Here is a 20,938-nt window from a genome sequence, read left to right as displayed (position 1 = left end):
ATGGGGGTCGCAGCAAGTAGCGTGTGCAGGATGCAGTCTGGCTTGAGGGGGCCCAGCAGTGGTGACCCTGCCTGGAGTGGCGATGGGCAGTGAGGAGACTCCTTGGGCTTCCTCGGTGACGCCATGATTCACACAGGCTCTGAAACTGTTAGCACCACAGGCTGGTTGACGGGCAGCCCGGGAGAGGAGGCCGTGTGCAGGAACAGCCTGTGTGCTGTCACAGCAGGGTCACGGTGCTGTGCAGTGGTGGGAGGTGCTGTTGGTGCTAGGGCACAGTGGAGCAGGGCAGGAGCAGGTGTCAGGAGACTGGAGAGGAAGGTCAGGGCCCAGTCAAACAGGGTGTCACCTACCCGAGCAGGAAACTCAGACCTGGTCTGTGGGAGGCAGGGGGCGGGGCCTTGTGGAAGGGACCGGTGGGCAGAGATGGGAGGATGGGGCCCTGGACTGGAGGCAGAGACCTGCACGGTGGGAGGGGCTGGACTAAGGCCATGGCCGGGGGGCTGGGAGAGCAGGTGTAACCCAGGCACACCTTTGGGACTGTTGTAGACAGGAAGAGGGTGGCACCCAGGGGACAAGGAGTGGGAGGGATGTGAGGGGCTTATGGAGTTAGGCAGAGCGGACAGAATTCCTGGTTCCTTGCTGGGGACACAGCATGCTGAGGCAGGTTTATGGGAGATGGGTTGTCCCGAAGACATACATTGGGTGGTGACCGCTGGGAGGTTAGCGTGTGGGCTGGGGCGCAGGGGAGTGGACCCGGCTGAAGGAACCACTGGAACTTGTTGGTCTCCGGGATGCTCAGGGCCAGGAGCATGAATGAGGCCACTTGAGGACCCAGGGCTGGAAACAAGGGCTGTTCCTCTCTGGGTCCTCTCAGCACTTAGAGGAGAGTGGCTAACGCACCCAGCAGGTCTGCCATCTCTGAATCAACAGGATTACCAAAGCCGCAGACCCCACGGACCTGGAGCAGGGCCAGGGACTTTGTTTCCAAACCTTGCCGTGGTTCTAAATCGAGGAGCTGCGCTGCGTTCACAAGTGGCCGGGCCTGGCTGCAGAGTCAGAGAACCAGGAACCAGAGAGCCTGCCAGTGGTGGCCACAGCTTTGCCTCGGGCCTCGAAGGGACTGCCTCCAGTGTACCATCATGTGGCATCTGCTCACTGAGGACCTCCTGGGGAACCCAGTGCTGGAGACTGCACAGTGAACAAAAGCATCCCTGCCCTCCTGAAGCTTATCCTCCAGGAGGCAGGTCCACAGCTTTGCCACCTCACTTGGAAGCCCCAGTGCTGGCAGCAGGGCACGTGCAGCCCTGGACAGGCTGTTGTGAGCTGCAGGGAGCACAGTGGGAAAGGCCTCAGCGAGATGCAAGGAGACAAGAGGCTCCCTCTCCTGGTGGACCCTGAGCTGGGTGAGCCTAAGTGACCTACTCTGGGTTTTTCAACCGGCAGGACCCTCCCAGGACTACTGAGAGGTCAGCAGTGGGGCTGGGGGTGGGGGTGGGGACAGAAGGGGGTGCTGGCTGGGAACGGTTGGGGCTCTGGGTGGTGAGGATTTGGTGACCTCTGTCCAGGGCCTACTGTGTGCCAGACCTTTAGTGCACTATGCACATCACTTCACAGATCCGATACAGGCACACAGAGGTGACTTGACTTTTCCCGCTAGCAAGAGGCAAGGACTTGACCTGAGATCTGACTCCAAGGTCAGTGCCCTTAACCCTCAGGCAGTGACACTAGAACAAGATCTGGTTTGCCACCTCTTGGCCTACAGCACCAGTAGAATAAACAAAACCCAAACCTCAGTGTGGTTTCTGGCCCTGCCCCAGCACGGGTGCTGACACCAGCCTTGGAACCAATGCCCTTTGTGAGGTGGCAGGCGCTGGCGGGAGCTAGTGGCAGGTTCCGTCCTGCCAGGGGTGGGCGGGGCCATGTAGGCGACGGTTCTCGCCATGCTGGGGGCTCTGTACCCCAGGGCTGGGCTCAGCCTCTTCCTCCTCTACCTCATCCTGGCAGCCGCACTCCGCCCCCAGCCCCTGAGGTAACTCCCAGGGCGCAGAGGGTCAGGGCACAACAGGGCCCCTCCGCGGAGGAGAGGCTGGCCCTGTTACCCTGGGGCTCAGGGGGACTTGCTGAGTCCCTCACCCTGGGCTGTTGTCCCCTTCACAAGTGGGTGGCAGAGGCCTTCGGGGCCAGGGCTGAGCACCCCCAACGTCTCCCACAGGTCTCAGCGATCTGTTCCTGAGGAATTCTCGGCCCCCCTGGAAGTCTCACAGCCACTGTCGGGACTGGTGGACGGTAGTACCTCACCCCTGCCCTCCCCTCGCCCCCCTGCTGTCCAGCCTCTTCTCATCCCAAACAGCGTCTGTCCTAGGGTGGCCTCAGTCCAGTCAAAACTAGCTTCTCCCACTCATGCCCTCTGTTCTCTCTTTAGACTATGGGGTCCGGCCCAAGCACCCGTGGCCACGAGGGCCCCGGCCCCTCCTCTCCCGGGCCCAGCAGCGCAAGCGGGACGGGCCAGACATGGCCGAGTATTACTACGACGCACACCTGTGATGCGAACCCCCCCATAAAACTGTTCTGTGCAGCAGGGGCTTGGCTTTCCTGGGGCAGAAGCGACACGGGCATGGGAGGGGTCTGTGTAGGTACATCCACTGCAGTCCAGACAGGAAATGGCACTTTAATAGTTGGGGCCAGGGTGACAGGACCAAGATGGGGCTGGCCCGGGCCAGTCAGGAAGCCCCCTTTCCCTGCCGGGGCAGGGGCCTGCTGCGGCTTCTTCCCCGCTGAGGTCCTGAGCCTGCCACGGGCCAGCATGCCATGAGGTTGGTGGAAGCCATCTGGAGGCCCCACAAATGACAGAGCTGAGAACAGGGACATCACCTCCACCTGCTGCCATTTCCTTCCTGGAAAGTCCTTGGGACGTGGCTGGGCCCAGCCCGAGCTCAGAGCTCTTCCGTGGGGGTTAGGGGCCAGGGGAAGCTGGGCACTTGCAGGTGGCATGGGCCTCCTCGCGGCAAGGTGGCCAAGAGCCAGACAGCCAGGCCCCTGGCAGGGGAAGGAAGGCCCGGGATGGGGCAGAGCTCTCTGCTCTCAGAGTGGACATCCTTGGCTGAGGCCTGGTGCCCCACCAGCCCCGTCCCTCCCAACCCCTGCCCAGGCAGCCCGCTCTGTCCTCTACAGATAATCTAACCCCATATATTACAATAAACTGCATCTGCCTCTCCCCATAACCCCACCCTCCCCACATGGGGCCAACAGCCCCAACTTCCCCGTCCTCTGGGTCCTCTGGTGGTGGTGGTGGGTGCCACGTCCTGTCCGTGGCCAGCTGTCCTGGCTCTGGCCCGAGGGCCTGGGGGATGCAGAGGGCGGGGCTGCGCCGCTACTCCAGGTAGATGTCTTCTGTGGGGCAGGTGTACTCCACGAACTGCTTGTAGAACTGCTGGAACGCTCTCCTAGAAGGCAGGGGACGCAAGATGACCTGGGCAGCCGCTGGCAAGGGAGGAACAGGATCTCAACCCAGGGTTTTCAAATTGGGGCCGTGGGTGGGGCCCTGGTTCCACTGCTGGAGCCCCTCGGCTCTGTTCCCCATGGAAGTGTGTTTCCAGAGGAAGATGTCAGTGACCAAGCTCACAAGCCACTCCCCGGGGCCACCTGGACCTCCCTCCAGACCTCTGCACTGGGGTTTGGGGACGGGTTTCCAGAACTGCGGGGAGGACTGAGGGACGCCGCTGAGCATGAGGGAGAAGCGCCAGGGCCCGGGTGGGCCTGGCCCCGGGCTGGGCACTCGGCAGGACACAGGCGTACGTACCCCACGGATTCTGCCAGGGCTTTGGTGGAGTCCTCAGACACAAAGACGTGGCAGGCAAACCGGTGGTCGGCGGGGTGCTTGGTGATGAACCCAAAGTACCTGTGGGAGGACAGGTCTGTGGTGGGCCGGAGGTTCGGACCCACTCTCCCCGCAGCGGCTCTGGACCACCACTTTCCTCCAGCTCTGTGCCACCCCACTTACTTGTTGTTCTTTGGGTGGTATCCACAGAAAGAGATGTTTTTTAACTGGAAAAAGTGGCTACATTTATTCTCCTACAGAGAAGAGAAGCAAGAGGGTGGTCACCCAGCCCACAGGGGTGTGGGGTGCAGAAGCTGAACACCTCATGGCACATGTCCGGGGAGCACTGGGGGCTGGGGGTTGGGGGAAGTCACCTTGGCCTCCTGTGAGTCATCGGCCTTGACACCTATCTTCACGCCCCGCACGCTGATCTCCAGGACGCAGCTGGAGGGTGGGTTAAAGTGCACGGTGAGCCGGCGGGTGGTGGCAATCTGTGAGGGATGGGGACACATCAGGGGCTGTCTGATCACTCTTCTGCCGACCACTCCTGTCCCAGGGCCTGGTCCCCCCCTGAGGCCTCTACTGCCTCGAGACGCCAGTGTCCGTCTCCCCAGGAGGCGAGATGATGGATGTACTGGGCTGAGGGCAGGCACGCATCCAAGGGGGCACAGGCAGCGGGATCCAGGTACCTTTTGCATAGCAGCACAGAGGACGTCATTGCCCTTGTGATAGGGAACCTGGACTGAGCCCAGGAACTTCACCCGGAACTGGTCCACCCAGTCGCTGTTTTTGGCCAGGGCTGGAAAGCAAGTGTGACATGAGGAGGGGCAGAGCCCGCGGGAGTGGGCCCGGTGGCCACGTGAAGGAGGGTGGTGAGGCACGTAGAATGACAGAGCCAGCAGAGGGTGCCATAGTCCCCAGACATCCCAACTTGACTGGGCCTCGCTTTTCTGAATTGTGAAAAGGATCTAAAATCACCTCCACCTGGTCCCCTCCCTGGCTGGCCAAGATCTGCAGCACATGTTCACCTGGCGGCAAGTCAGGGCAGGCAGATGTGGGGCTGGAACGCTACCTGCCATGTGCTCAGGCTCCTTGGTGACCTCGATGGCATAGTAGGCAGGAAAGACGCCGCGGGCACCGGTGCGCATGTTGTAGGCCTCGTACCAGTAATCTTCAGCCTGTAGCTCCACCAGCAGAGGGTCATCCACTTCCAGCTCAAGTTCATCTTCATGTCGAGGCACAAACCTGTCCCCAACAAGGGCATGTGAGAAATTCCTCCCCAAGGCCTCTCCAGCCCGGCCCGCTCTGGGGTCCGACAGCCACAGCAGCATGGTTAGTTCAATAAACATTTGCAAAAGCATCCTGTGTCTGTCATGATGCTAGCTCCTGGGGGAGACCAGGGTCAATCAGACATGCATTTGCCATGGAGGAAATCACAGGGAGGGAAGAAGAGGTGAGCAGAGTGCCTGCTAAAACCGAGAGGTCACGGCTAGTGAGCACTCTGTCCAGAGGTGGCGGAGGCTGGGGTTTGGGCAGGCATCCTGGTCACCCGGGCACCATGCCCCCAGCCAGACTAGGTGCACAGTCTGGGCTCCCTCAGCACACCACAGCACTGTAACCATCTGTTTTGTCCCCAAACTCTGAGTCCCTAGAGGGCAGACACTCTTCCCCTGTGGCTGAGTGGACCAATGTTGCTGATGGCAGGGCTTAGGTTTAGGCCATGTGGTGGCACAGGCAGGGAGGGGTGTGGTCCGGCCACCCCATGGGCTCTCACCTGAATATGGCCCGGTGGGTCTGCTCCTGCTCCTCCCCATTGATGACACAGGAGAATAGCCCAAAGGACTCTGCACCTGCAGGTGAGGGGACAGGGCTGGAGGAGGGTGGTACCAGCTCTGGTCGAGTTGTAGGGGGCAGGGAGAGTGCTCAGTAGTAACTCTCAGTCAAATCAGAGGGGGCCCAAGGCCACCTGCCAGGAACACCCCTCATTTTGGCTCTCCCCACCCAGGAACCCCCCACCGGCTTCCCCCATGCTGACTCACTGGAGGAGCGGGAGCGGCCACTCATGAAGACGTTCAAGAACTTCTTGGAGAAGTGGACGTCGGGCTCATCAGGTGTGGAGTCCTCGGAGAGGCAGGCAGGGGGCCGGGGCCGGGGGGCCTCCTCGTATTCCTCTCCAATGGCCGACTCATAGGGTGAGGAGGCAGAGGCACAGTTGTCATAGACAGTGGCCGAGTCACTCTCATCGCTGTAGTCTCCGAAGCACGGCCGCAGGCTCACCAGCTCCAGCTGCGCATGCTCATCCACCACCAGTGTATACTTGACCGAGTCGTAGGACAGAGCGCTGGTGTCCGAGCTCAGGGAGGCCCGTGGAGGTGGTGGTGGCTCCCCCAGGCTCCCCCGCCACCCTCCCCCCGGTGGCTCAGCCCGCTCTGGGGACGACAGGCAGTCGAAGCCCTCATCCTCTTCACTGATGGAGGGGTGTGGCCGCCCGGCAGTGGCAGAGTAGGCCGCAGGGTCGGGATCGGAGCTGACGGACATCCGGCTCTCAGCAGGTGGCAAGAAGGCAGAGGTGGGCTCTGGAGGGTCTGGTGGCCTCTGCACAGGGGTCAGGTAGATCTCCTCTGTGGCCTCTAACCGCACATCTGCCTGGTAGTGGATTCGGTCTCGATGTGAGTGGCCCCGGCCACCAGGTGGGACAGCAGGGGGGCCACTTGGAGGTGCCATCTGGGTGGCCGCACTGCGGCGGCAAGGGCTGTCGGTGGAGGTGCCTCGATCCTTGGTGGGGGCAGGGCTGCTCTGGGGTGGCAGCTCATCACTCAGGCAGATGTGTTCATGTGGTGGTGTCTGCTCCCCTGGAGAGCAGGCAGGTCAGTGCTGAGGGCAAGTGCCCTCCCCCGAGACTCCCAGGCTCCCTGCTCCCTCGGCTCTGAGCGTGTGGACACAGAAACCAAGACAAAGCCTCCCTGGGCAATAGGCCCTCGGCAGGCTCTGGGGCTGGTCAACTTGCTCATGCCACAGCTGACCTCAGCCCCCAGATGTGCTTGCGCAGGGATGCAGGATGGGCAGTTTACCTCTACTCAGGTAAACTCAGTCAGAGACTGTTGGGTTTGCTCTCTGCAGGGAGGACTGGGTCAGGGCAGGCTGAGGTCCAGGTGAGGGAGAGGGTCCCGACTTACCTGTCTTCAGGGGTGAGGATGATCGAGACACCCGATCCTGCCAACTGTGCTTCTTGCCCAGAGAATTGTTATTCAGCGTGTCCTGTGCAGGGAACAAAGGGCCCTTGTGCCAGGAGTGATCAACAGTGCCCGGCACAGGGAGGCCCTGGCCCTGCCCCCCACCAGGCCAGCCCTAAGGCTGAGTACTGTATCCACCCCGCCTCCACTGTCATGGGCCTCACTCCCATCACTCCTCTGGAGCAGGCAGGCAGGGTGGCAAGTCCCAGCCATCCCAGCAGGCCTGCTGGCTCTAGATGGCCCTCTCTCCTGGCTCAGGGAAGTTGGCCAACCCTCAGGGAGATGTTCTTATCAGCTTCAACAAAGGTGGCGATGGCCAGTGTGTGTGGTGGTGAGAGGGGGAGGAGGAGGGGGGAGAAGCAGAAGCTCTCTGGGGACAATGAGACCCCCAGTCCCAGACACAGGGTTTGCATGTAAGATGCTCCAATTCAGCCCAACTCAGAAAGAGGGTGACTGACTTCTTGCCCTAGAGCTCAGGAAGCTATGGACTGGGAAGAGGTGGGGACATTCTGGTAGAGCCTGGAAAAAGCACAAGGAAGGGTCTCCCCAGGAGCTGGCCTGGGGGACTGGGATGAATCATCCAAATGACGAATCCATAACATGGTTTCCCCTGCCCCCCACCATGGCAACACATGACTGAAGAATGACAGATATAGTTGTCAGCGGCCCTCCTTCCTGGATCTGGGCTGCCTGTCCCACATCCTCAGCCCCCCGGACCCCTTCTCCACAATGCCTGAACACAAGGGTGCCTCCCCTGGGAACTTTCGCAAGCCCTCACATTCATGAGCTGGGCTGCCAAAAGCCATTCAGAGGATCCTGGGAAAGGGACCAACCCTTTCCCTGCAGCCCCTACACCAGCCACCAGCAGCCCCACCTCCCTGGAGTTCCTTCCCTGCACCTCTGCTGTTGGGCCTGGAAGACAAAGGGCCACAGCCAGCGCTCCCCACCCTATTCAACTCTCCCTGGCACCCAGCCACCTGCCCAGGGGCCCGAGGCCCCCAACTCAGCCACACGGTTCCATCCCCCCTCCCTCTCCCCTGCCTTCTGGGAATTCCCAGATGCCCAGATCTCAAACTGGCTGCTGCCCCTGAGCTCCCTGTCCCCACCTCGCCACAATTTCCCATGACCGACCACTTCGGACGCTCTATTCTCCAGGCCCCGCTTCTGCCCCACCTTCACCAGGAACCCCCCACCCTAAAGGGGAAACCCCGTCACAGCCCCAGGTCCCAAGCTCCAGACCCTCCAACCCCTCAAAGCCCAGTTCTCTTAGTCCCCTACTTCTCTCCTTACACCAATTCCTCCACCGCCCTTGTCAACCCTTCCTCTTTCAACCCTCCTGGAGACTCCAAACCCAGCTGGACCCAGCCTTCTTCCTCGGGACAGATGTGCTGCTCCTCGGAGCCCACCTCCCCAGGAGCGAGCCGGCAGCCTCCCTCCAGGCCCTGCCCTCCGGGCCGGTCCCCAGGCGCACAAGGCCCTCCCCGCGCCGCAGCGCTCCTCGCTGCCCCACGCAGTGGGCCGGGCCTGCCCCCTCGCAGCCTCGCCGCCCGCCCCAGGGCGCCGCCCCCTCAGCTCCGCCCCCCGCTCGCGCCTCACCTGAGACCGCGGCACCTGCGGGAAAAGGTTGAGCGTGGTGGGCCGCTTGGGCCGGTACGTGTCCCCGCCGCCCAGGCCCTGGCCCTGGCCCTGGCCCTGGCCCTGGCCGCGGGGCGCCGGATCCTGGCCGGGCTCGGCCGCGGGCGGCCCCGCTCCTGGCCGTCGCGCCGCGCGCTCCTCCTCCTCCTCGTCGTCGTCCTCAGCACCGGGAGTGTCCCCCGTCGCGTCGATCAGGTCCATCTGCAGCATCTCGGCCTGCAGCCGGCTCCCCGCGCCGCCGCCGCCGCCGCCCGCAGACAGCAGCCCGGAGCGCGGGGGCTGCGCGGCGCGGACGGGGGGCGTCAGCAGGCGGGGCCGGGCCGGGGCGGGGCCGAGGCCGCAAGTCCCGCCCCCGCCCGGGCGAGTCCATCCCGCGCGGTGCCGGGGGGTGACCGCGGCCGGCGGCGCGGGGAGGGGGGCCGCCCGCCGCCGTCGCGAAGCCGCGCGAGGCCGCCGCCTCTGCACCCCAGGCAGCGCCTGTGGCGGACACACCCCTCCCTCCCACAGGCCCTCTTTCCTCACTCCTGGCGCCCTCCCGTTCCCTTGGCAACGGCCGGTGACCTCACCAGGGTTGTAAACTGAGCCCAGAGTGAAGTCACCGCTGTTGCCATGGGGACGCCGGGGTCGCCAAGGAGTTGGTGGGGGGGCAGCCCAAGAGACGGAGCGGGGTGGATTAGTATTTGAAGGGGCAGCGAGGAAAACTGGGAAAACTGAGGCTCCGCCAGGCGAGGGATTGCGGAGGGCAGGGCGCAGCGCAGAGCCCAGGCCCTGAGAGCCGCCAGAAGGGGGGCGCCGAGGGGCAGGGCCACGCGGGGGCACCTGGAACCCAGGCAGTGGCATCCTCGCCCCTCTCGTCTCCTCTCCTCGGCCCATAGGTCCAGCCCCCTCCAGCCCGAGATTGTCCCTCGGCCAGCCCTGCTAGTGCAGAGCCCGGTTCCAGTTCCAGCTCTGCCACCAACTCCTTGGCACCTTGGACAGATCCCCTGACCCTTCAGGTCTTCTCACCAGTTGCCTGGGAACAGTACCACTACCTCCCAGCTTCCCAGAGAGGTGAGGATTCACTGGCAAGTGTGTGTGAAAGCCCCCTGGAGCTTGTCTAAAGCCCCACAGGGGTACACCCAGAGAAGCCCTGGGCTCTGAAACCTGGCCCTGTGCTCTGCCTTCCATTCCTGCCTGGCCAGCCCCTTCCGCTTCTGAAAGGACGTAGCGGAGATCCCCATATGACCCAGGTGCCCCAGCTGCTGAGGACCTCCTGGCAGCACACAAATCTTTGGACACAAGACAGAGCCACCTTCCCCATGACAAAGCCAAGGGGCCAAAAGCAGCAGAAATGCTGGGTGAACCCTGGGGCGGGGGGCGGCCTTTGGCACCAGGGGCCAAGGCAGGTCTGGGAGGCTGCATGGTGCGGCGTGGTCTGGTGGAATGGCAGCCGGCAGCCATGGGAGTCATTCCAGGAGTGCTTTGGCTCTTTTTTCCTGCCCCAAAGCACTGCAGATTCCGGCAGACTCCACCCTGCTTTGCCTCGGGCCCTCTGCCAGAGCTGCTCCCTGAGCCTGCCCTCAACTCTGGCCCTAGTTGCTACTGTCCTAGATCTCAAGACCTCCTGCCCTCTCTCTTCTTGTGAGCAGTTGAAGGAGCTGCTTCCTTCCTTAGTCCCAGGCCAAAAAAAGGAAAAATTCTGAGTGTACACCCCAGACATGTCAAGCATTGTATTGGGTGTTTCCTGCACATTGTTTCATTTCATGGGTGCCAAACAGACCTGAAACCCCCCTTGTATAGGAGGATGCCCTCACTCCTGTCCCTATTCATCCTGCTACCCCACTCGGGCTCCTGGGAGCCCACACTTACCCGTAAGGACAGAGTGTCTTTGCACTGCAGGCTGATGCCACACTCATCAGTGATCTCTGAGAGGTCTTCATCCTCAAACTCCTCCAAGCTGATGTCATGGGTGAGCCTGGTGGGGACGAGAAGCCAAAGTTACAACCCAGAGGGACTGCTGAGCCCACTCATGTCTCCCTGTTCTGTCTTTCAAGGGGCAGCCTCTCAAAGGCAGAGCACGGCCCCCAGAGGATGGGCTCAGGGTCCATCTGCACCCGTGCAGGGGGTGTCTAACAGGCAGGGAAAGAGTTTGGGGCTTGTGCCAAAGGCAGTCCTCCTAGGGTGGCAGTGGAGGAGGCTCCAGGTTGCTCCAGCTCTTCCCAGCTGGGAGCTGTCACCCTGTTGCCAACCAGGAGGCAGTGCCTAGAAGGCCCAACCGGTCGGAGCCTCAGCTGTGCCAGAGAAATGCCTCCCAGGGTCAAGGCAGGTGCCAAGGCCAGTCTACCCATGGAGAATGAGGGTTGAGAAGACTCCAGGGCGTGCCTGGAGTAGGGGCGCTCCCAGTGCAATCCCTGCAGTACCAAGACCCGAGGTGCCGGCAGATGGGTGGAGAGGCCCAGCCTCCCCCAGCCTCAGAGGAGACCTCTGTGCCCCCCAGCACAGGAAGACCCACTCCTCTCGAGCCCTGGGAAGAAGTGAAGGGAAATCTGGTGTCAATATGGGTAGTTTCAGCCCATTCCAGGAGAGACTATGCTTTCATGCTGTGTTCTTGGTCTCATCACTTCAACCACAAAATCTCCTTGCCTGGCATGAGGACCCTGAACAGGACGCTGTACCGACAGGGTCAGGAACAGCCCCAGATCGGGCTGGAGGTGTTCTAAGCTCATAGGACACCCCAGAGCACATAGGCACTGGAATCCCCTCTCCACAGGCCAGCCCTGAGCCCCCACCTCGGTGTGCAGGGCTGGGCCAGCCACTATGGTGCTGGTCTGTCCCCTGTACCTGCTCACCCCTGGCCCTGGGGACTCCGCCTGGCTTGGTGCATGTGGGACATTTGGGAAGTTGGGGAGAATGTCTGCGCTTTCTCCCAAATAAGACCAAGACTCAGAGCAAGGGAAACGGACTAGTCCAAGGTCACCCAGGAGAGGTGGTAGCCCAGCCCCCAAGAGAACCTAGGAAGCCCGTACCCCATGCCTCTTACCCAATCAGACCAAACAGAGACCCTGAGCTCAATGGAGCTCTCCCCAACTCCCTCCCCAACCCCCCGGCCCCCACACCCCCTACCAGTGCTCCCACTGATCCTCCAACCAGCTGTCATTGTCTGGGCTTGAATCCATCTTCAGCACCAGCTGCATGGAGAGCCCTGCCCAGCTGGGGGGCTGCGGGGCCCCAGGGCTGCCCTCTCATGCCCGGAAGGGTTGGGGAGCCAGAGCTCAAGGCAGGGCTGGGGTCTCTGGCCTCCACCGCCTGGGCCTGCCTTTTTGAGTCTTGCCGGCTGCAGAAGCCTGGGGAGCTCATTAAAAATAGATGGGCCGGGAGAGGAGGCAGCAGCTGCCGATGGCCCCAGCCCCAGCTCTTCTCGGCCCAGCCCTAGGCTGCAGGCGGCTTCCTCCCGGCCCTTGCCCTGCTGCCGCTGCGGCCGCCTCCCCCGCGGGATCAGGTTACTGCAATCGATGCCTCAGCTCCACCTGTCCTTCCAATGCCCCTGTCAGGGGCTGGGGGTGACCCCCCTCCCTGGCCCAGGCTTGTAAGCAGATGGCAGAAAGCTGGGATGCTTCCCCCTAAAAGCCAGCCCCTGGTCTGCTTTAAAGGGCCAGCGCCATAGTCAGGTGCCAGGTGGAAGGGTGGGGGGGCTTCTGAAACTCCCCCAAAATGGACACCCCATCTGCACTGCCACATGCTCAGCCCCCCGCACCTGATCAGGGAGGCTTCTGTGGGCCCAGGCCGCATCCTACCGTCCTAACAGGGCCAGCTGGCTTTGGTCTGGGCTGTCTCCCTCCCTGGGCAGGGCTCAACCCTCCAGGCAGGAGGCCTCAGAGCCAGAGCTAAGGACAGGCCAGCGTGTGGACCCTGGGGAGCAGGGCTGGAAGTGCTGCAGGGTGGTAATGAGCTTCCTGTCCCTTTGGAGTGACATAAACAGAACCTGGAAGTCTGGAGGGCATGGCACAGAGGGGTTCTGACCCAGGAACGGGGGCTGGGTGCACAAGGTGCTCCTTAGGGCCCCTCCGACCTGCAGCCCAAGAGGGGGAGGGTCCCAGGGCTGTGGTGAGGGTGTGCCTGGCCAGCAGGGGAGGAGGGCCTGGCCCAGAAGCCAGAGCAGCCCTCCTCAGGCCAGCCTGGGCAGGGTGGCATCTCTGGCCATGAGATAAGAACCCAGTGGCCGGCACTAAGTTCAATATACGCCGGCCTGCCTGGATGGTCACTGAGAAGGCCAGTGGCACAAAGAGGAGCCCCTGGGACTCAGCCAGCATCAGGGAGCCATAGGACCCCTGGGCATCTGACCTGGAGGTGCCCCCAGATCCCCTGTGCTCAGCCAGCGACCCATGCCCACATCTGTGTCTTCTCACAACTGGCTCCCCTTCCTCACCGCCCAGCCCTCGTTCAGCTCCTGCCTCTGCCCTCCCCAACTGGCCTGCCTGCCTCAGTCTCCCCATGCCCGCCCCACCCCGCCCCACCTGCCACTATCAGGCAAAACTGTCGAAAACACCATAATCCCTTCTGCCCCACTCAAAACCCTCCAAGGCTCTCTGCTAGTGGCACACTCCTGTGCCTGGCACTCAAGGCCTCCAGCTGCACGTGTGAGCACCTGGACCCATCTCAAGGGTAGACACTGCTTCCCCAGTGCCCAGCCCAGGGCTTGGATGGAGCCCAAGGCAGGCTCTCAAACCGTGCTTGCTGGAAGAGTGCTCAGTTAGGCCCATTCCTCCAGGAAGCCCTCCTGGCCCTCTCATGTGGCTGGTGTCACCATCTGTCTGGATGTAAGGCAGTGTGGTGGGACAGACAGGACCAGGTCTCCACTAGAGACACCTACTACCCTACCCCTGGCTGCTCCAAAGTGGATGGAACTCACATCCCCCACCTTGTACCCAGCAGGGGATCAACAGATGTCCCCTCCTTCCCAGCTCCTGTCTGCACTGGACATTCCCGGAGAGCACTCAGGACACGGCTGCTAGATGCTTGGCAAAGGACATCCTCAGCCTCTACCTGCTCCTCTGGAGCTGAAGGGTCTGCATGGGCTCTGCACCCTCCACATCCCCTGAGAGTCCCCCTTCCTTGGGCTACAGGTCTGGGGTGAGGGGGCAGGGACAGCTGAATCATACTCTACAGATGCGGGAACTGGGGTTAACTGGGTGACGATGGAACGAGCACTGGGCTGGGGTCAGAGAGGCCAAGCCTGGTCCCTGGCTCCATTGGCACAGGTGAAGGGGGCCCCTCACCTTACTCTTTGGGTGCTTCTCAGAAGCGAGGCAGGATGGTAGACTGATCACTAGATCAGGCTTGGAAGCAGGAGGCCTGAGATCAAATCCTGACTCTTTTACTTAAAAGCAGCTGCCCTGCCCTGGCCGCCAACTTTCATGCCACGTATCTCCCTTAATCCTCAGCATGACCTTGGGAGAGGGTCCCGTTTCGCCCATTTCACAGATGAGGAAGACTAAGGCTCAGATGTAAAGAGATTCAGGCCTCAGTTTCCCACACACAAAATGAGGGCACCAACCCCGGCCCACCCGCGGCAGGGTGCCAGCGAGTGTTAACCGACTGGAGAGTTTGTGGACTGCACAGTGCTGGGAGGAGGTCACCACCAAGGCTCTAGGGAGACTGGCTGGTCCCCCAGACCCTGCCCTTTCCTCCTCCTTCTCCAGGCACCAGATTTTTCGGGTCTCCCAGCCCAAACCCCAGGAGACCCCTGTGGGCTCAAGGAAGGCAAATGTGGGGAAGGAAGGAGGAAGGAAGAGAGGAGGGGAGGAGGGTGGGGCAGAAGGTAAGAGAGAGGGAGGTCCCTCTGGCGCTGCCTGTTCCACCTTCCTCACCAACTCCCGAGCCCCAGCCCCGGGCACCAGGAGGCCCCCCCACGTTGAATCCTACACCCTCTGTGGGTTGGCCCCTTACCGCTGGGGCTGGGGATTTCAGTACTGCCCTTTGGAGCAGCCACTGCCCAGCAAGTAGACCTGCTCTCCATTCTGGGCGGGGTGACCCTGAGGTTTCATCTGTGTTAACACTTGGTAGCCTGCCTGGCTGCTCCATCCGCCACCCCATCCCTGCATTAACCTGGTCCCCTCCTACCTGGGTGCCCCAGTCCTTTCCTCTGGCCCTGCTGGCTCCTCACTGTGTCCTGGCCAGGCCACCCCTTCCCCTCAACCCCAACCTGAGCTGGCCTTTCCTAAATGGCCCTGAACAAACATGCCTTTCATGTTCTGATGTTGATGTCATGGCCTTTTCCCTTGCCTTGTGCCATCACATCCCCGTTGGCCTTGTCACATCGACGGCAGTCCTAGCCCTTTCTGAGTTTCGGCTCAGTAGTGGGCTGAGTTAGAAGTGTATGCAAAGTAAGGGTTAAGTGGTAAAGTGCTGAGACTGTAGCTGAGCAAGGCCAAATCTGAGCCAGGCATTGGCTGTACAGAAGCCACTCTTGGGCCTTCGTGTTCCTGGCTGTGTTGTAGTGAGGTAAGGATGCCAGCTGAGTGACCTTGCGTCCCTGCCATGGTGCCCCATGGGACTCTCTCATGACAGAGAGCATCTGTGGTCCAGGGATCCAGCCTGTCTCTCCACAGCCCTCTAAGTGCGGAGCATGGGGCTGGCTTCCAGTGGCTTCTCAGGACACCTGTTGACTGGCTGCTCAACTTGATGCAGGATCCCTGCTTCCCTCTGGCTCCCCTGCAGGCCCCTCTCCACCAGGCAAGGAAAGCAGAACCCACAACTGAAATACAAATCTGCTCCAGTCATTTCCCCCAACTCAGAACCCTGTACCAGCATCCCCTGGCCCTTAGGGAAAGGGGCCCAAATTCTCACGTGGGGCCGGAGGGCTCTGTAGAGCCTCCCTTCCCTATCGTCTCCCCTGACAGCCTCTAGCCTCCTGCCCATGGGCTCCTCCCCTCCATCTCTTCCTCCCCAGAGCCTTCTCTGACCTCTGGGACCAGGCCCAACCGCCCTGCTGTTGGCTCCCGCAGTCCCTCTTGGTGGTGGTTCCTGTATCCCTGTAATTTTACCTCTGGGTTACGCGACCAGTGGTGGCCTCCCCTTACAGTCAGTTAATCCATAAGGGCAGGATCGTGTCTGTCTGATCAACATGTGTGGTGCCTAATAGGTACTTAAATATTGAACAAATGAACCACGGGTGTCTTGGGTCTCTCCTAGATTTTCACCTTGGAAATCTCTAAGTCAGCCCCCGCTTCAACTCAACTTCCTGTGTCCCGAACTGCACGGAGTCAGGGCCTCTAGGAAGACGGCACTGGCTGAAATGGGGAGGCCAGGCCTAGCCGCATCCTCAGACCCTCTCTCCGTCCCCACCCCCAGCTCTGGGTGGATGTCGGGGTCAGGCAGGGTTTGTCCTTTGGGTCTGCAATCCCCTTCCCAACCACCTCCACACTAGCGTCATCTCCCGTGAAAACCGAATCCAACCCAAGAAGTGAGTCCGGGAAACCCCACTGGGGTTACAGTGGGCTCGGTCTGTTTACACATCTTGGCGCCCATGTGCAGCAAGAACCCTGGGATCCAGTTATTTAACTTTTGGGAGACTGCCCTGAGGAAACAAGCCCACATGTGAAAAAATCTTTATACACAAGGATGTTTATTCCTCATAACAGCAAACAGCTGAACATCGCCACGTGGCCAGCACCAGGGGCTGGCTACACTGTGGGCGTCCAGAGCATGGGATGCTGGGCAGTTGGGCAGCACCCAGGACTTAATGAGCGAACATTGTCCAGTCTGGGTATGAACGTAGAAAATGACAATGAATAAAATCAACAAAAAGGCAGAATATCTGATGTTATGGTTTTACTTGGATGAATCACAGGAAGAAACTAACATGGACACACAGTTGTGAGGTGGGGTGGAATGTGGGGAGCCCTTTTCCCCTCTGCTCTCCTTGACAGACTTTCTGGGTCGCGCCAACCCGGCACCAAGCTCCCAGTCCTGCTCTAGGCTTCCCGCCCCCTCCTGGAGCTGTGAGTTTTCGGAGGGCAGGGCCAACACACTCACCTGGGCACCAATTCCCCACCCTTGCTCCAATCCACGCACAAAGCCCGTGACCCTGTACACCACAGGTGCCAAATAGAAGCTCCATGGGAGCAGAAACCACCCACTGGCATCACTGGTGCTAGAACAAGGCCAGGCGCCCAGGAGATGCACCCACAGATTTTTGAATGAATACAGGAGTAATAGCCAGGGGACAAAGATGGGTCCAGAATGGGGAAGAACCCCTAAGTGGAGATGGTGGTAGTGACTTGATTTCTGGGGACCGCTGTGGCCCATTTCCAGAATCCAGAGACCAACCTCAGGCTCTGACCTCAGGAAGCCGGGGTGGAAACCCTGCCCTGGCCACGGCTGGGCTGTGTGAGGCCCGTCAGCCCTCTCTGCCCCAGCACCCGAGGTTCGCCAGGAGCCGGGTGGGGGCACTGCCCAGGGCGTGGGGCTGGGGCTGGGGGGCTCCAGCAGCATCTCCCCACTGCCACCAAGGCGTGGCTGGCTGAGCAGTCACCGACTGGCGTTCCTCAGCTGAGTGCTGGGTCACCTTCCTTCACTCTGCTCCATCTCCCCAGGCAGTGACGTTCTCTCTGAGGCTCCAGTAGCCTCTCTACGTGCTGAGCCTGCCCGGGTCTTTGGCTCCAGTCCAGTCCTCTCCCCAAACCAACCGCCTGCTTGAGTCCTCCAGTTGGGTCCCCCCATGACCACCCATCTCAAATGTAGCAGGTCCCCATGTGACTTGCCACCACACTCTCCTCTCCCGGGACACCCCAACCCCATGGGGCTCCAGCATCATCCTCTCCTCTGCCCCTTATACCAGCTCCCTCACCGAGTGGGCTAATGTGCTCCCCGAACCTCCCTCCCATCCTGAGCCCATCCCCGCTTCCTACCCACAGCATGGCCACTCCAGCAGAGGCCAGAGCGAGCTGTTGTTCCCTGCTCTGGCCTCCCACCCTTTGCGCAAGCTGCACCTCCTCCTCTTGGGTGACACTCACTCACCCACCAGGCCTGAGCTGAGCTGTCCCTGCCTGTGCTGAGGCTTCCTTGACCCACTGAGCCTGGGTCCCCCAGGCCCCTGACCTGAGCCATCATCACGCTCACCAGCCTGTCAGGTAAGGCCTCGTCTGTCTGTCCCCCTGCTACACTGCCACCTGCATGACAGCCAGGCCCACGCCTGTGCCTCTGTGGGGTTTCCCCCTGAGCCTGGCAAAGTGCAAATATTTTTTGAGTGAATGAAAGAACAACCACGTGTGTGCAGTTTTATGAAGAGATAAATAAGGAGGTCCCTTCCCCTCGGTGGACCCTCTCTCATCCCTGAGCAGTGTGGCAGGACAGACAGAAGCCGTCCCGAGAGTCGTGGGGCCTGGCTCCGTCCCACCTTTGCCACTAACTTGCTGTGTGTTCTCGGGAAGCCACTTGCCCTCTCTTGTTGCCCCGTAAGGGGAGGGGGTCGGATTTCAGGCCCCTGAAGTGAGCGGATTTCTAAGGTCTCTTATCCATGATTCCGCTTCCACACACCGAGACAGGCTGCTCCTTTACCCTCCATGAATACCCTTTGTCTGCCGTTCCTCCCACAGGGACTGTCCCACTGTCCCTCCCCTTCATCCCACCTACCCAGCGCCAATGTATCCACTGCATAAATTTCTAAATTCTCTTTTCTAGAGTTTTCTTTATAATGAACATGTAAAACTTTAATTTTAAATTTTCTTTTATTATTTTGTAAGTTCTGGAAGTAACCTATGCTCACTTCTCTGACACTTGCACTGTTAGTCTCTGCTCTCCCTCAAAGGACAGCACCCAACTTCAGCCTTAATGAAATAACAACACTGAGCACCTCCTCAGAGCAGTGGCGACACCAAAGTTTATGTATGGACCCCCACGTCTTCTGGGAGCTGACGGGGTGCTGGGGCCCAGCTGCACGCACACGGCCCTGCATACATGCAGCTCCCCGCAGACCTTGCCACACTCAGCGTGTGTTGTCTCATCGGAGTCGTGGGACCATCCTGACCAGGGGCCAACGCCAGCATCTTGGAGGCTTAGAGGGGTCAAGTGCCCAGTCTCAGGGCACACAGCTAAGGTGGCCCCGCCAGGATTCAAACCCGGCAGTTGAATCCATGACCCCACCAAAGAGCCACAGAGAGCACTCAGCGCCCAGGGTTAATGGAGCTGGGCCAAGGGCTGCGAGAGGCGGGCCAGGAGAAAGGGCAGCGGGCGCCACTGGGCAGTGAGGCGGGCCTCGTGGGCCTGAGACACCGGCCCTCATTGTCCCCACGAGCTGGCCCTGTGCCCATAGCCGGGCAGCGGTGTCCTGGAGGGCTGGCCCACGCCTCAGCCTTTTGGCCTGCTGCCGCCCTTGTCCCCCCTGGCTCAGAGCTGGCCACACACTCCCTGGCTGGTGTCCGCCTCGTCAGCTCCTCTCACTAAAGCGTTCATGATTACTGGGGAAGCAGGGGGGGACAGGGGGTAAAGCTGCCCTCTGGGCCAGAGGCAGGGCCTGACAGTGGCGTGGATTGAACACACGACACACAGACCTGGGTTCCAGCCCAGCCTCAACCCCTGACTGTCTCAGAGTCCCCAGGCAAGCCACCCTGGCTTCCTTAATCTCAGTGTCCTCATCTGTGAGACGGGCAGATCACTATGCACTCTCAGGGTGGTTATGAGGGTGAAGCGAGCGGCATCTGCACAGTAACCGGCTGCAGAGATGTTTGCTAGTGTGGAGGCCGACACTTGTTGAACGCTGACTTGATGCACACCATCTCCTTTCTGGGTGGGAATCAATATCAGTTAGCCCACTTAACAGATGGGACCCAGAGAGGACAAAAGCTGCCTGGGTCGTGCAGTGAGAGAGGGGCAGAGCTAGGATATGGGCCCAGGTCTCTCCCGCCCGCTGCTCTTCACTGCAGAGGCCTGGAGGTGGGAAGGCAGTGTCTGCGTGGAGGCATCGTGCGTCGTGCCAGGTGCAGTCTCAGCCCGTGCCTCGTGAGTCTGAGGCACTGTCACAGAGCTGCAGCCTGCGGCCTTCAGGCGTGGACTCCTCCATCTGGCCCCCTGTGGTCCTCCCGGCTCAGCTCAGGGCCTCAGGGGAGGTTTCTGGGCCTGATGATGCCATTACAGATCCCCAGGGGTCCCTGCCCACCTGAGGGCCTGGGAGCCAGTGACCCCTTTCTCAGAGGAGGGGCTGGCGCCAGAGCCCAGCTGGGGCTTGGCTGGGGTGGGGGCCCCAGGAGAGGGGAAGGCGCCAGCTCATGAGATGGGGAAACAATGGGGTATGTCTGAGCCTCCCAGGCTCTGGAGTGGTTACACCCTCCTCTTCCTCCTCACCAACTAGGGGCCAGAATTATGGGGAGGGACATCCATCCCTCCTTCCCCAACACCCACCCTTCATTTCTCTGAAATCCACCTGGCCTAATAGCAGACTGGGGGGTGGTGGTGGAAGGGGAGCTGCGCTCACCCCATCAGGGACCCTCCCCCACACCCCCAATGTCCCTGGCTACTCCTGGGCAGACTCCCCCTCCCACCACCCAACCTAGGATCCCTGGTTGAGGCAGAGCCTTCTGCACCTGCCCTGAGAGACACACCTGACCAGGTAGGTGCTGTCCACATCCATATAGGGTCCGGGCCATGCCAGGCCTGGTAGTTAGGCCCATCTGGCCAGGCCGGGCTGGGGGAGGGGCCCAAGATTCCCTCCTTCATGCACCAACGTTGCTGGTTGCTCCATGGAACAGGGACCCACAGGCCACCTGAGCCTGCTCCCATCTCTATTCAGAAACCTTCCACCGGGCACAGATAAGCCGCGGCCTGCCTGCCTGCTTTGGGATCTCAACCAAGACCCCAGACCCTGCCGCAGCCCCGAAGTGGGGGAGAAGGCGGCCTCCGAGCCCCCTCCTCCGATTCCAGCGCAGAACCTCCCACCCTAGGGACGAGGAATGGCGGAGGGAGCTGCACCGCGAATATGCACCGGCCGTCAGTCTGGACTTGAGGCTGAGGGGCCTTCTGGGGCGACTGCATCCCGGGAAGAGACCCCATCCTCACGCCGCCCTCTCGGCCCCGGTTCCCGGGGTCCTGGGGGCGAGGAGGGCCCGCCCGGGCAGATCGGTCCCGGTGAAGGGCGGGGCGCGCGGCGGCCGCGGACTCTCACCTGAAATTGGGAGGCGACGCGATGTGCAGCCCCAGGAACGGGGAGGCGGCAGGCGGGGACGCGGCCCCCCCGCCCAGGCCGCCGCTTTCTCGCTCCGCCATTCTCGGGCACAGCCCT

At 61.3% G+C, this 20,938-nt stretch overlaps 2 protein-coding genes across 2 annotated transcripts; one reads left to right on the top strand and one right to left on the bottom strand.

Annotated features, from left to right (window-relative positions):
• Positions 1–1,357: 1,357 nt before the first annotated feature.
• Positions 1,358–5,291, top strand: C7H11orf94 (chromosome 7 C11orf94 homolog). The gene is made up of 5 exons (XM_045557010.1): positions 1,358–1,403; positions 1,615–1,694; positions 1,926–2,029; positions 2,213–2,286; positions 2,423–5,291. The coding sequence occupies exons 1-5, from the start codon at positions 1,358–1,360 to the stop codon at positions 2,542–2,544; spliced, it is 426 nt and encodes a 141-aa protein (XP_045412966.1). The 3' UTR covers positions 2,545–5,291.
• On the bottom strand, positions 2,653–20,922 carry MAPK8IP1 (mitogen-activated protein kinase 8 interacting protein 1). Its single transcript, XM_045557894.1, has 12 exons — positions 20,822–20,922; positions 10,534–10,639; positions 8,647–8,964; positions 6,994–7,075; positions 5,857–6,669; positions 5,592–5,667; positions 4,890–5,062; positions 4,507–4,616; positions 4,192–4,308; positions 4,001–4,071; positions 3,800–3,898; positions 2,653–3,443 (listed from the first exon to the last, which is right to left on the bottom strand). The coding sequence occupies exons 1-12, from the start codon at positions 20,920–20,922 to the stop codon at positions 3,371–3,373; spliced, it is 2,139 nt and encodes a 712-aa protein (XP_045413850.1). The 3' UTR covers positions 2,653–3,370.
• Between the last annotated feature and the right edge of the window lie 16 nt (positions 20,923–20,938).

Source organism: Lemur catta, chromosome 7 (assembly GCF_020740605.2).
Source record: "Lemur catta isolate mLemCat1 chromosome 7, mLemCat1.pri, whole genome shotgun sequence".
Classification (NCBI taxonomy): domain Eukaryota; kingdom Metazoa; phylum Chordata; class Mammalia; order Primates; family Lemuridae; genus Lemur; species Lemur catta.
The sequence above is the reverse complement of the archived record's forward strand: the minus strand, read 5'-3'. Positions and strand labels throughout refer to the sequence as shown.

Coding starts and splice junctions, on each gene's coding strand:
- MAPK8IP1 (XM_045557894.1), bottom strand. CDS start 20,922: ATGGCGGAGCGAGAAAGCGGCGGCCTGGGCGGGGGGGCCGCGTCCCCG. Junction 10,640..20,821: donor GCGTCGCCTCCCAATTTCAG/GTGAGAGTCCGC, acceptor CGTCCCCACCAG/GCTCACCCATGACATCAGCT. Junction 8,965..10,533: donor AAGACACTCTGTCCTTACGG/GTAAGTGTGGGC, acceptor CGCGCCGCGCAG/CCCCCGCGCTCCGGGCTGCT.
- C7H11orf94 (XM_045557010.1), top strand. CDS start 1,358: ATGCAAGGAGACAAGAGGCTCCCTCTCCTGGTGGACCCTGAGCTGG. Junction 1,695..1,925: donor ACCTGAGATCTGACTCCAAG/GTCAGTGCCCTT, acceptor GGGGCCATGTAG/GCGACGGTTCTCGCCATGCT. Junction 2,030..2,212: donor CTCCGCCCCCAGCCCCTGAG/GTAACTCCCAGG, acceptor CGTCTCCCACAG/GTCTCAGCGATCTGTTCCTG.